Source organism: Acipenser ruthenus, chromosome 21 (genome assembly GCF_902713425.1).
Source record: "Acipenser ruthenus chromosome 21, fAciRut3.2 maternal haplotype, whole genome shotgun sequence".
Lineage (NCBI taxonomy): Eukaryota > Metazoa > Chordata > Actinopteri > Acipenseriformes > Acipenseridae > Acipenser > Acipenser ruthenus.
Window position 1 is genome coordinate 7898934 of NC_081209.1, and position 12742 is coordinate 7911675.

The 12742-nt window shown below is 38.4% G+C and overlaps 2 protein-coding genes across 7 annotated transcripts in view; both read right to left on the reverse strand.

Moving 5' to 3' along the window:
- LOC117428384 (probable E3 ubiquitin-protein ligase HECTD4) overlaps nt 1-4206 on the reverse strand; it is a 64339-nt gene extending 60133 nt beyond the window's left edge. For all 6 annotated transcript variants that reach the window (XM_058994712.1, XM_058994708.1, XM_058994711.1 and 3 more), the window contains exon 1: nt 3555-4206. In XM_058994712.1, coding sequence (XP_058850695.1) covers nt 3555-3701 — 147 coding nt within the window. In that variant the 5' untranslated portion in view covers nt 3702-4206. The remainder of the gene's footprint in view (nt 1-3554) is intronic.
- Nucleotides 4207-8289: 4083 nt separating this feature from the next.
- Nucleotides 8290-12729, reverse strand: LOC117427725 (large ribosomal subunit protein eL6-like). Its single transcript, XM_034045960.3, has 7 exons — nt 12708-12729; nt 11569-11709; nt 11136-11234; nt 10703-10846; nt 9246-9294; nt 8721-8905; nt 8290-8484 (listed from the first exon to the last, which is right to left on the reverse strand). Exons 2-7 carry the CDS (start codon nt 11707-11709, stop codon nt 8332-8334), a joined length of 771 nt encoding a protein of 256 aa, XP_033901851.3. The 5' UTR covers nt 12708-12729; the 3' UTR covers nt 8290-8331.
- Between the last annotated feature and the right edge of the window lie 13 nt (nt 12730-12742).

Below are 12742 nucleotides of genomic sequence, written 5' to 3' on the forward strand. Positions count from 1 at the left end.
CCAACTATCTGCAATGCAAACGTTTAGGCAAATAAGATTTCAGGAGAAAGGCTTTTCCAACAGTGTCTCAGTATAAGAAAGAAGGAATTACTACAATAACAATCATTGTCCTGAAGTTTAATTGTACTTCTGCTACATATAAGAATAGTAAAGGCAACATTATAATAAGGATAATCTAAAGCCACTCATGTTATGTGGATCCCAGTGACCCAATTTCAAAGCCTTTTGTTTTAGCTCTGATTCACTGCCACAAGGAGCACCTTTTTTTCCCCCACAATCACACAACCAGGTTTATGAAATCATATTCTTCATTACATTTTTATTGTGTGCATTTTCATAAGCCCAGTGAATCTGTCTATAGATTGACACACACATACACACACACTCTATATATAGAATTTTATTTTTTATTTTTTAAAGAAAACTGCTGTGTACCATAAGATGCAAAATCAAAAAGACAAGGGTAATGTAGGTACACAAAAATGTGAATTATTTGCATTTGAGCAGAATACATTCAGAGTAAGGATCTAGATATACAAGATGTTTGTTGCAATTCACACTGTAAAAGCTTGCACAGCAAATACAGAATTGTATAATTTGTAATAGAAATGAACACCTTCAATGAAAGCCACACAGTACAAACCATGAATCTAAACATGTATGTACAGTACTGTAATTGTGTCTAACAGAACATCATTTTAAAAATCTTAATTACCCAAATGAGGATTTTTTATAGATTAGTTAATGGGCTCTTTTCTCAAATCTCTTCTTTAACTCATGTTAATTAAATTGTTTTTTCAAAGTGTCTTTATGAATAAAATACAGTTTGAGATTAATGAAACTATTCTAGACTGTGAAAGCAGCCAACCACAGTTTCATGAGTAATTACACATCAGTTTAATACATTAAACGTAATTCATTTGTGTGTTAAAGCTCAGTGAACAGTAGCCAGTGTTTGAAACACTGAAGTTTCACTTTGTTGTTTAATTACTACAGGACAATGAGATCCAGCCTAGTTCTTGTGGTATATAATAATCTCACTCCTCTAGATCAGCTCTGATCCTCTGGGGTCTGGGAAGCACAGACAGGCAGCAGGTTTATTAGCAGAGGAGGCTTGCTCCAGCACTGGCTGGCCCAGCATGTTCTTTAATTACCCTCCTGACCAGCGGAGCAGGAATCTCTGGATCCCTGACTTGCACAGGTCAGCACACTAACAGATGAACATGTCGAACCATCACCTTATGCACTGCAACACAACAATTAACAGGCAAGCAATACTTTAGACTATCAAGTCACTTGTCAAAACCTTCTCAAAACACATTGATGCCATTATTAATAGCTTCACAAACAAAAGAGCAACAATGGCATAACACTGTCCACAGAGCGATGGTTTAACCAAACCGTTTCCCCTGAAAGTCTGTGAGTAAAGAGTGATTCACCTGCACACACTGTGAACCATAATTAAAACTGAGATAGGCAAAACAATAGAAACAAAAAGTATTGTGTCAAAATCAAGTACTGGAAATATGCGTACACACACACAATGAGAACAGCATGTAAATACCCACGTTACAGGAGTACTATTTTTTGCATTTGCGCTGTCTATCGTAAACACAACGCATTGCAGACATCCAAGTACTGAGACAAGTTGACAATTCCAAGCAATCAAAGATCTGTAACGTTTAAAACAAGTGGCTGTAGTAGTGACGAGTAGGTTTTAAAATAATGGTGTATGTACTCAAAATCACCTCCTTCTTCAAGACCATGAGGCTGACAAAATTGCAACCTAGTTTCAGCACAATCTTGACAAAATGATTGAATGAATTCAGAGTAGGTGGTGTAGGAATTTAAAATTACTAAATGAAAAAGTAGGAACTGCCTGGCTTCTTCACAGCCCTCCCACTTTGGTCCACACAGTTAGGTATCTCAATTACATTAACAGCATGACTCTTGGTAAATCATATAGCTGTGTCAGATAGCAGACCGGCTCACAACTTATGAAAACAGAAAACGGTAGCTCTCCACCTGTTCTTCACCCACTCACTATCCAATAACTGTAAAACATCTCAAGGGCTTCAGTACTCTGCTACCACACCTGTCAAACTCTGGTCCAACTTACTGGAAAATACTGGTCCAGGTTTTGTTGCAACCAGGACCTAAATGTGCATTTATTTCCAGTGCACACAAAAGGCGTTTTTTTGTTTTAAAAATTAAACTATAACTCTACAGTTTTAAAGATAGTTAACAGAATTGTGTTTTACACAAAAAAAAAGAAAATGAAAACAGTTAGCATAGACTAATGCGGTTAACAAAAAAGTTTGTTGGAACAGATATTGAATTTGTCAAGAATTACTGAAAGGGGCATCCTTTGAAAATGTTGTCTGAACACATAGGACCCCATTTGTGCAACTAAAAAATATGACATGTCTATCATAATGAACTTCTATAAAAACATGATTACCTGCCATAGCTAATGTAGAAATTAAGATTAACTACAGGACATCATGAATTACTTAATGTTATGTATTAGGTACTACATACATAGCAGAACAGCAGTAAAATATTTAACAGATTACAGCATTCACTTTAATTGAGACAATACATTAAAAGGAACATGCTGCAAAATTCAGCAAAGTCATTGTCTCTCTCCAGGTTGAATATTAACAGTACAGTAAATGTGACCTATCATTCTTGTCAGGTTAAATAACAATGCAGTGTCCCATTAAGTTTTAAAAAACTGCATGGGGAAATAAGACTCCCATTGCATAGTGGTTTGATCCATTCCTGGTTTCACTACAAGTTTAATAAGACAAACCTGAGCTGGTTACCTATACGCTGTGGCTAATCAAGCTCATAGTAAAACCTGGAATGGGTGAAACATATGCAACAGGAGTCTTATTTCCATCCCAGCATTACAAGAGCTCTTGAAGATAAAACTTAGAACTAACTACAAACTTGCAACCTAGTAACAAGTGCATGCCCACTAAAATGATCTTCTTGGGATGTAAACAAACTAGACTGTCCGTTTTCTATCTAATGTAGAGTGCACAGGTGGCTAAACAATTGAACAATGCAAAGTCACCACGAAATTAGTTTCAACCTACAAATGTTGCAGGTTTGACCGTGGCTAACCTGTTTATCAGTGCCACACTGCTTCTGGCCGTTCTGTTTTTGTTTACAGCACACACCGTTTACAGATTAATACAATGCACGACTGAGGACTGATTGCCCAGCTGATGCATTTGGGCGGAGAGGTCAGGGGTCTATATTCACAGGTCACATTGGACCTGCAGCTGCAGGCCTGGGCTTGGCCACACCTGGAAAATATGGGGGTTGCCACAGTTTTGTGCAACAGAAACGTAATTAACGTAAGAGCCCCACCAAAAAAATAACATACTGTAGCGTAAGGCCACATAACGTAATTTGCAAATAAACGGTATTCTCTGTGTTTGAGTGCAATCAAAACGAGCACCATCACGAATGAAGCTTAATATACACGAATCCCACTTAAGTGAAACAGCTTTTTAATAACGTTTTGCCACATTCTGACTCACCTCCTGCTCAGTGTCCCCCGGTTCCGAGACCCCGATCTCGCTGGGAAGCTCGGCCAGGTCGGTGACACGAATCAGCCCGTCATGAAGGAAAATCGTCTCCTCCTTCACTGACAGCCACTGAGACGAGTCCACAGCCGGCGAGCCCATCTCTCTCCCCCGAAAAAAACACCAGAGAGGTCGAACATTAATAAAGAAAAGCCTAGAACAACGAGGCAGCTCGTAAAAAAACAACAACGGTCCCCCACTACTGTACTAGCCACACACCTATTATGCTGTCAATGATAAATAAAAAACATCAATATTTATCTGTGAACGCCGCCCTGGTAAGGAGCGACGACACTGCAGGTTACTGAGCTGATCTCTCCCTTCTCTCCCCCTATTCTCTCTTTCTCTTTCGTCTCTTCTTCGATTCTTTTTTCTAATACAATAGTTGTGACTCTGTATTTTAAAAATAGATTATAATATCTGGTTTACGACCAGGGTCGCTCTCGTACAATTTCATACAGAGGTTGTTCAAACAGAATAAAGCTGTCTCTCTCGCCCGTTGACAGCGGTCGATCAGATAATGGAAGCCCCACAGCTGTCAGTGAGAGGCCATGTTGGAAGACCGACCGCTCCCAAAATGCACAGCGCGTTCAATACAAACACAAGCAATTGAAGGATCGCTTGATAAATTAACGTCACTTATCTGCAAATGTGCCGTGCAAAATATATCTGTAGAGCTTATTAACCCAAAAGTAAAACATAACAATGCAATTCATGGAACAGATAATATATATATTTCCTGGCTCTTTCAGCTTATATATATAGGCCCTTTTCTTACCCATAAACATGATGTAAATTAAATAATAATATGAAATATATTTGTTCTACTGCTCAGGCTGCTCGCTAGTAGTGCAGAACAGTTGTATAAATGTATAGATATACTGTATATTTATTGCTGATGTATTGCTTCGTTCCATATTTCATTGTATTATGTTCCCCTCTGTTGCAAGATCTAAATGAATAGTACCTAATGTATAGTTTCTTCATATTGCCACAGATGGTAGAAGAACTGGAAGGGCATGTGAACTTTTTTGGTGCTACATCAACATCGTGGTCCAGGTTCAATAGGATATGTGGTCCCTCTAGTGGCGAAGTGCCTCTATGATAGCTTTGTTATCATGCCGTCAAAATAAAGGACAGGCCAGCATCAGCTCTTTGGTAAAAAGCAGGCGATAGGATGCCAGATGATTCAAAGGCAGGCTGGGAAATATAGGTTTAGTTGAAAAAAAAAAAAGCAATGTCAATTACCATCTAGAGCGAACTATACCAGAGGGGAAAAATACTATTGTCCAAGCATTACTGCCTCCAATTGCTTCAGGTTGCAGTTTTGGACAAAGAAGCACCCTCCAATGGAGCACCTAATCTGTGTCAAGGTCAAATCAGGGTGACAAATTTGGATCGTGTCGCTCTACAGCCCCTAGTGGTCAATTGGATTTATTACATTACATATTAATACAAGTGCTATAGAGCTCAAATTGCATTCCCTCGTTTTTCTCAATCCTTGCAAGTACGTTGAGTTTAATTAAGATCCATCTTCATTTACTTAATGTTTTGCCTGTTCAACAAGGACAAGTATAGCCACAGTAGTTTTCCTCCATCCTTTATTCTGAGTTGGCTGGTGTCACTACTATGGATCCCAATATGTTACAGACTACGTTAGAGGTGTCATTGCATACAAATGAATCATTATTTATGTTATGTAATGGGACAGGCCTTTTGTGTAAAAGCAGGCACAACATGTTGCAGCTACCTCCTGTCCAGCGCTAGTCTGATTAAACTGCACTGGCTTGTTATTTATTCCTGCAGGCTGCATTACTCTGAAAGGATTGACACACAAAAAGGTTTTTTTCCATCTTGGTCTCCAGACACTGCCCCTGGGAGCTGTGGCAGAAACAGAGATGCAGCCTGTTTGTTATGGAGAAGAAACAGAAAAACAAAAGACGTTTCAGTAATGCTTTATCTGAATTGGACAATTTGGGCCATATTTTAATTAACTTTTTGAAATTCCTTTAATGTACAAAACTGAGAAACAAAGAGCTTGAGAGTGCTTAAGAGACATCCATTGACAGTCATAAAGTCAATAGAGTTTTCTTCCTTTAAAAAAATAGGAGCTAATTAAAGAATGGAGTAATCTCTTAGGAAATCTAGCTCTGTGTAGCTTTCGTTACACCTGCACAAGGACTACTGCATAACTATGTGCATAATCCTTCATATGTTTTTTGAAATCTTTACAACATGCAGATAAGTGTGATTTTAACATTTATTACAAATCAAATGTAATAGCATTGAAAACTGATCATTTCAGTCATCTGCAACCATTAACATGTTTACTGTAATTATTGTGCTCTATCACATTTAAAATAAATTAAAATACATGTTTGCTATAAAACAACAACTTCGAGGCCTCTATAGTAAATTAAAGGTAAGATTTATGAAATTATTGTTAGCTGCAACCACTTTAAGACCCTCTTTATACAGAACTCCTGTTTATTCTGAAACTGCACCCAGTTAAATACTTCCTCTGAAAATGTTCTAAAATGGAGGAAAAGCTGCTCTCGTGTTGTGCTTCCAGAGGTGTTTCAAAGTTAAGATATGTTAAGAGTGGGCCAGTGAAATGGGTGCCTAGGCTAATTAGGTTTAGGAAAATGGGAGTCAGGGTTAGCAATCTGTTCTATAGATTACCAGAATCCCCTTACCTTTCACTCCCGTTTTAAGAGATAAAGATTAATAACTATAAATTCATTCAAGTCAAGCACATGAATTAAATCATTAATTTGTGAAATTCTGGGTGGTATTGTGGCCAATACTTGATTAACCAAAGGGGAAACAGGAAAAGCGTGACATGGCATAGATCTGCATGTGTATTTCAGATCAGTGATGATTACATTCAGGTAGTGGCTATTGGTTTATACACCTCCACTCACTATGAAACGAACTACGAAAACAAGTCCTAATCTTAACTATTTTCCTTCAGAAGCTACTCAGAGTATCCCCCTTTTCTCCTACCACACTATAATTTCACTTCTGGCAAACATGTATTATGAATAAGTGCATTTACAGCTTGAAGATGGTTTAAAATGGCTTCACCTTTGTAAAACTGGTTATAAGGTCTGAACAACTTTACAAAATAAGGAACTTGAGAAAGCTATGGTGTGTCACAATTTTATTTGGTTTAAACCCGATATTTATTTTCGGAGAAGTGTTCCGCACAGATTTGATCTAGTTTAAGGTGGCTGTTGGTATAAATGCATACTGAAAAGGTCAGCTCTTTCATGGTAATTATGTTGCACTGTGTTATACAGAACCTGAGTGTGTGTTATGCAGCAACTAACAGGAGCATGATCACCATCTCTACTCAATAGTCTCCTCCTTATGGCTACTACTGTCAATTGCAGTGAGATGTTTCCTGTACTGGATTTCTGTAAAGGTAGTTGGTTTTAGGATATAAATGATGTAAGGATAATCCACCTTAACATTTTGACTGGTTCTACAAACCCTGGTTAACACTAATCTACCCTAAAGGTAGACATATGAAGTTTCAATACCTATACACACACACCTGCAACACAATGTTCATTTCACAGCACTCTAACCACAATCCTGAATAAACATCTCCTTTTCAAATACTAGCTGAAGGTCTGTAACAAATTATAAAATTTTATCCGCTTTCTAAGAGTGACTGCCAAGTCATTCAATGTAGCTCATCTTAATTGTCAGCATTGCAAAATCCTACCACAAACTTAATTGACACCCCACTCAATGTAAAAAGCATTAAAAGGCTGATGAGTTGTTAAGCACGGCATGTTCTTGAACCAGAATTTTTTTCACTGCATCTTAATACTCTTATGTGCTCATCATGTATGTTGTCCCAACAGTGGTTGAACTTGCACTGTTTGTGTGACGGACATGAAAGTGAACGACATAAACCACAATAGGAATCTATGAACATGATCAGAGGCAGCACAAAGCTGAATCTATGAACATGATCAGAGGCAGCACACACAAACACCCAATATTCTCAAATCTAATAATACCTGGAGGCATATCTTTAAAATTACAATCTGTCATGCCAAAGTCATTACCTTCTTAATAACAAAGGCAACTTTATATGCTAGGGGCTACTTTACAACAAATGATAAAATATGCAACTTACTAAATAAACCATCTCTCAAACTGCATCCATACTCAGGATCTATACTAATGCCGTAACCAGCATTGATTTAGTATTTTAGGCTATGGCTATTGTGGTACAAAAATTTAGTCCAATTTATTTTCATTCCTTGTAGATCGAGTTTAAGGTTCAACCAGACCGAGGCATATTTCTAAATTTCTTCCAATTTGAATTAGTATTGAAATTGGTTTTGTGAAAATAATCAAGTTATTGCTGTGGTAATGACTACATGGACATTCATTGGCTATATTAAATTCATCCTAGCTTTATAAATGAGTGTCACCCAAATAATATCAAGCCCTTTGCCATCAGGATAACATTTGGAGATGCAGAAGAAAATTGTAGAATGAAATCATGAAAGTTTCCTGCAACACCTCACTTAAGACTGACTCACTTATTGGTGTGTTATGTACCAAGTCTGAACACCAACAGAACAAATAATGTGAAATGAAAGGCTGCCTGTGGTAGACTACATTTGAAAACGACTACAAATAAAAATTCAAAAACAGGAGGAGAAACTTGGTTGAGACGTCATTTAATAGCGCATTTTGTACAGTTTGTTTAGAAGACCAGCTTGTGTGGGTAGACTCCGTTGGTGAGGGAGAATGTGGAACGCAGGTATCCGCGCAGCTGGGGGGTCTTCCTGATCAGAGGCATGAGCTGAGAGTCCACAGCCTTCTGGTCTACCTTGCGCTGCTCAGTGATCTGGTACTTCTGTAAAACAGAAAGCAAAAGAGATCCGTCAAGCACTGGGAACCAAAAAAAAAAAGGCGACACTTCAAGGACAGCACCATGTAGAGGGTCACAGACTTGGTCAGTGCATAAGGTACCATATTTTGAATGCAGCCCCAGTACAAATACCAAGGTGCAAAGTTTGCATATGTAGTACAGGAAGAGTTCAAATTCAACAGTAGGCCTGCGAGAAATACTGCTGTAGACATGCATCTTACCTCTTTTTCTGTGTCAAAGATCTCTCCCTCTTGGTGCCTGGGTTTGCGCAGCCTCTTCTTCTTGAAGTAGGAGTCAGTCAGGGTCCTGGGGATCTTCAGACTAGAGATATCAATCTTGGTGTTGGTGGCGATGACAAACTTCTGGTGGGCCCTTCGCAGAGGCACACGGCTCAGGACAAGAGGACCTGTGGAATTCAGACGGCCTTTATTGACACTCGGCAATTCTCGTATTAAATAGAAGTTTGCAAATAAATAATAAACTGTGTATAGTGCTTTATTTCTATCCTGGGCAGGTAAGGTACAGATGTTCCCAAAATTTCTATTGGACAGATTAACACACAAAATGCTTCAGGTAGCTGGATTATTATTGAAGTCTATAAATCCAATTTAAGAAAATAATCTTTGCTGCATATATGTTGTGAAGCAATCCTATTAATTACTCAGCAAGTTTAGTGTAGCATTTCTCCTTGTTAATTCCCTCATTCATAATCATAACATGCACTTTACTGGTATAAACATTCTTACCAGTTACAAGCAGAAGACCACTTGCGAGCTGCTTCAGGAAAACCACACGCTGTAATAAAAATAAATATTTAAAACATACCAATAAATGTCAAGTTTACCAATTCTTATTAAGGGTGTACAATACACTGAACTCACGATATGCATCACAATGAACCTGGAGGGATTATTTGTGTGACATGTACTAAGAATTACTTTTGGAGACAAAACCAAAAAAAATATGTATTTATAACAAATATGAATTAATTTGAGTTATTCAAGAATGATTTGGTAAACCACACATAGGGGAAAACTAGAATTCAAGTCAAGTATGCAGACATTTTGGTCAGTGCCTTCATCAGTATAGCAATACAGTACTTTCTGTCATGCATCAAGTTAACTCATCATCTTGTAAGGAAGCATAACAATTCATTAACACAATGAAGTGTTATAGCCCTTTAAGGACCGGGATCGTGTTAACACGATTATACTGAAGTGGGATTCTAGGACCACAATCGTGTAAGCATGATAAAAAAATATAAACGTCACTGAGAGGGGCATTTAGTCTAAAAGGACGGAGAAAGTTTTGGCAGCAGGGAGAGGAAATACAGCTTGCTTCAGAGAAACTTGTAAGAAAGACCAAAAAAAGCTGCAAATCCCATGTATTTGACAGTTACATTAGAACATTTATTCTATATATACTGTAGGTTTTACAACATTTATAAATATCAAGAAATGAGTGGATATAAGCAGATATTTAATTAACTACCTTTATCAGTTATGTTTTTTATTCTCAGATTACTGATAATGTAATGAAGAATTATTATTTAATTTATAAATATTTATTTGAGAGAATAAAGAGATTAGTGTCCATTATTGCTTATAAAGACCCTGAGAATAAACGTGTATTAATATTATGTCATTGCAATCACTCAGGTGAAACAATCTCCATTGTAATTTGCCGAAACATCAATATTTTCCAACAAAACTTTCAGGAAGTATTTTAAGGTCCCTCAGGCCATAGGACACGTATTTTACACATGTACCTCTACGCAGAATACATAAACACTTTACATTTAAAAAAAAAAGAAAAAAGCTAAAAGTTTGTATGGTTTCTGAAGTACTTTATAATGTTTGAGTGAAAAAAGGACACCATTTCCAAGCTGCTACTGTAAAAAAAAAATAGATTTAGTTTTTTTTTTTTTTTTATAGAAAGTGTCAAATACAGCCAAAAAATGCCTGGTCCTAGGGGAGCACCCCACTGAAAAACGCTTGGTCCTGGGGGAGCATCCCACTGAAAAACGCCTGGTCCTGGGGAAGCATCCCACTGAAAAACACCAGGTCCTAAAAGAGTGAACCTGGGTGCAGAATCAAAGTCCACTCTGATTAAGACAACATACAATGTACCAGAACAGGGACTGTATCTTAAAGCATGTGTGACTGCAGGAAGTCTGACAACCTTTTTAAAAGGTGCTGCGTACCTTTCCCCTGTGACGGCCAGTAAGGAGGATGAGGACAGTGCCAGGAGTGATGCTTGTTCGCAGTTTTCTCTTGTGCTGGCTGAAGGGCTTCTTGCCATGACTGAGCAGCTTGCGTGCCACGTCTTCGGTAGGGTAATACCGAGGCTGCCGGAGAAACACAAAGAGGTCAACATTGAAAACAGACTGCAGCTTATACAGACCTCTAACAGCACCAATGCTGGCACTGCCCAACGTTAGGGAAGGTAGTCCAAGACTTGTAATGTAATACAAACAACTCTCCATGAGCATTTTACACCCCTAAAACATTCCAAAAAGAAAGCAACTTTTTTTTTCTTCCTTCAAAAGTATTTCACCTTTATTTGTTTCTCAGGGACTAGGCTCTGCAACCGAGACCAAATGATACCCAAGAAGATCAAAAAAGCGCAGTACTTACCATCTTACGGAGTTTGACCACACGGGTTCCTCCATTTTTGTCTCCACCCACAGTCTTGGTGACTGTTGCTGGGATCTTCTCCTTCAGCTTCTTCTCAATCTACAGACATAGAAGTTAATGTTAGATATTTGACAGTACTGTTGCATCTGTCGTGATCAGTCCACTATACAGCTTTCAGACAGGACTGTACTATATCACCCCATTCATTCCAAGAATTATTACATGAGGAAGCCCCCCACTGCAATGTCAGAATGATTTCTTAGATTAAGAGTTCATTATGGGTTGCCAGCACTTTGGTTCAGTACATTTCTGGATTTTCAACACCATGGGATCCGATCCAATGGATGCTGCATAACAGCTATTCTACTTGGTCAACTATAAGCAATCTATTATAACAGACTGTTTAGCACAGCCTGTGGCCTTTTCTACCCACCTTGGTCTCTGGAGCCTTGGTCTTGCGCTTGTACAGAGCCCGTCTGGTAAACATGACCGAGCGGGAGTACCTCCCAATGCCGCGGGCCAGCACAGGGTTGCGGCTGGCGTGCCTTTTGACCGCTTTCTTCTCTTCTGCCATCTAAACAGATATGGTATAATCAGATGAGCGGGACATATTTAAAACATACTTTATACAAGAGACACAACTCTAATTACCTGATTTCTGGGGACAATACCAATTTTACAATTGCTAGTTAGGATTTTTTTTTAAAACTTGTTTTGAAGTGGTTTAAAAGTAGCGACTTTTGTCCTGTTCAACGCTAGTATATCTCCAATTGCGCTTAATTTAAGAATTCCCCCTCAATAAATCAAGATGAAATAATTAATCTACAGTTCATATAGTATCTTAAAACTTGCCTACAGCAACACTGAACTTCAGCTGCACGTAATTATATGTACCAAGTAGTGCAATGCAAAGCTTGTAATGTAAAACTTCAAGGTAAGGGAGCAGGCTGGCGTGCACTCATATACACATGCAATGGAGAGACCAATGACCATCATCAGTATCAGGCCTCCTTGCCTGCTACTGCTGCCAATATGCATGTGTCAACCGTAGTTAAAATATCTCTTTCTGGTATTCAAAAAGACGGATTCGTTTATTTTAAGACAATTAAACATTTAAGCCACTGCAACATAGACTACGCGAATTAATACAACGTACGGTACGTACACACATTACACAGCAACACAAAGTTTAACACAGCATGGAGAGCAATGCTAGAACAGTACGTTTGTGTAATGTTTCGACCGCGATTTCAAAAGTATAATAAATGTAAGCTTGGTAATATTTCACAACTACAACCCACACCGGCTTAAAACTTCTCCTGTAGCGGCTGTCATGTAAACCATGCACCGTGTCTGTAAACTCAACCAGAGGCCTGCACTTAAACTAGCGAAGGCAAACTATCCGCACAAAACAAAGATTATATCTTGAAATATGCGGCCATCCTAACTGCAGCATGTATGTATTTGCTATATTATTAAGGTTTATGGGGGACAGTGGGTGTATTTTACACGATTGGTACGGATTTTAAGTCTCAAAACATCAGCTATTACAACATGAAACGCCACTCTTACCTTCACGCACTAGGAAAGGACCGACATCCGGGACA

Excerpts from the sequence above, each read along its gene's own strand:
- LOC117427725 (XM_034045960.3), bottom strand. The coding sequence starts at position 11,709 with ATGGCAGAAGAGAAGAAAGCGGTCAAAAGGCACGCCAGCCGCAACCCT. Across the intron at positions 11,235-11,568 it reads CCAAGGCTCCAGAGACCAAG|ATTGAGAAGAAGCTGAAGGA; the intron begins GTGGGTAGAAAA and ends CTATGTCTGTAG. Across the intron at positions 8,906-9,245 it reads TGGTCTTCTGCTTGTAACTG|GTCCTCTTGTCCTGAGCCGT; the intron begins GTAAGAATGTTT and ends TGAATTCCACAG.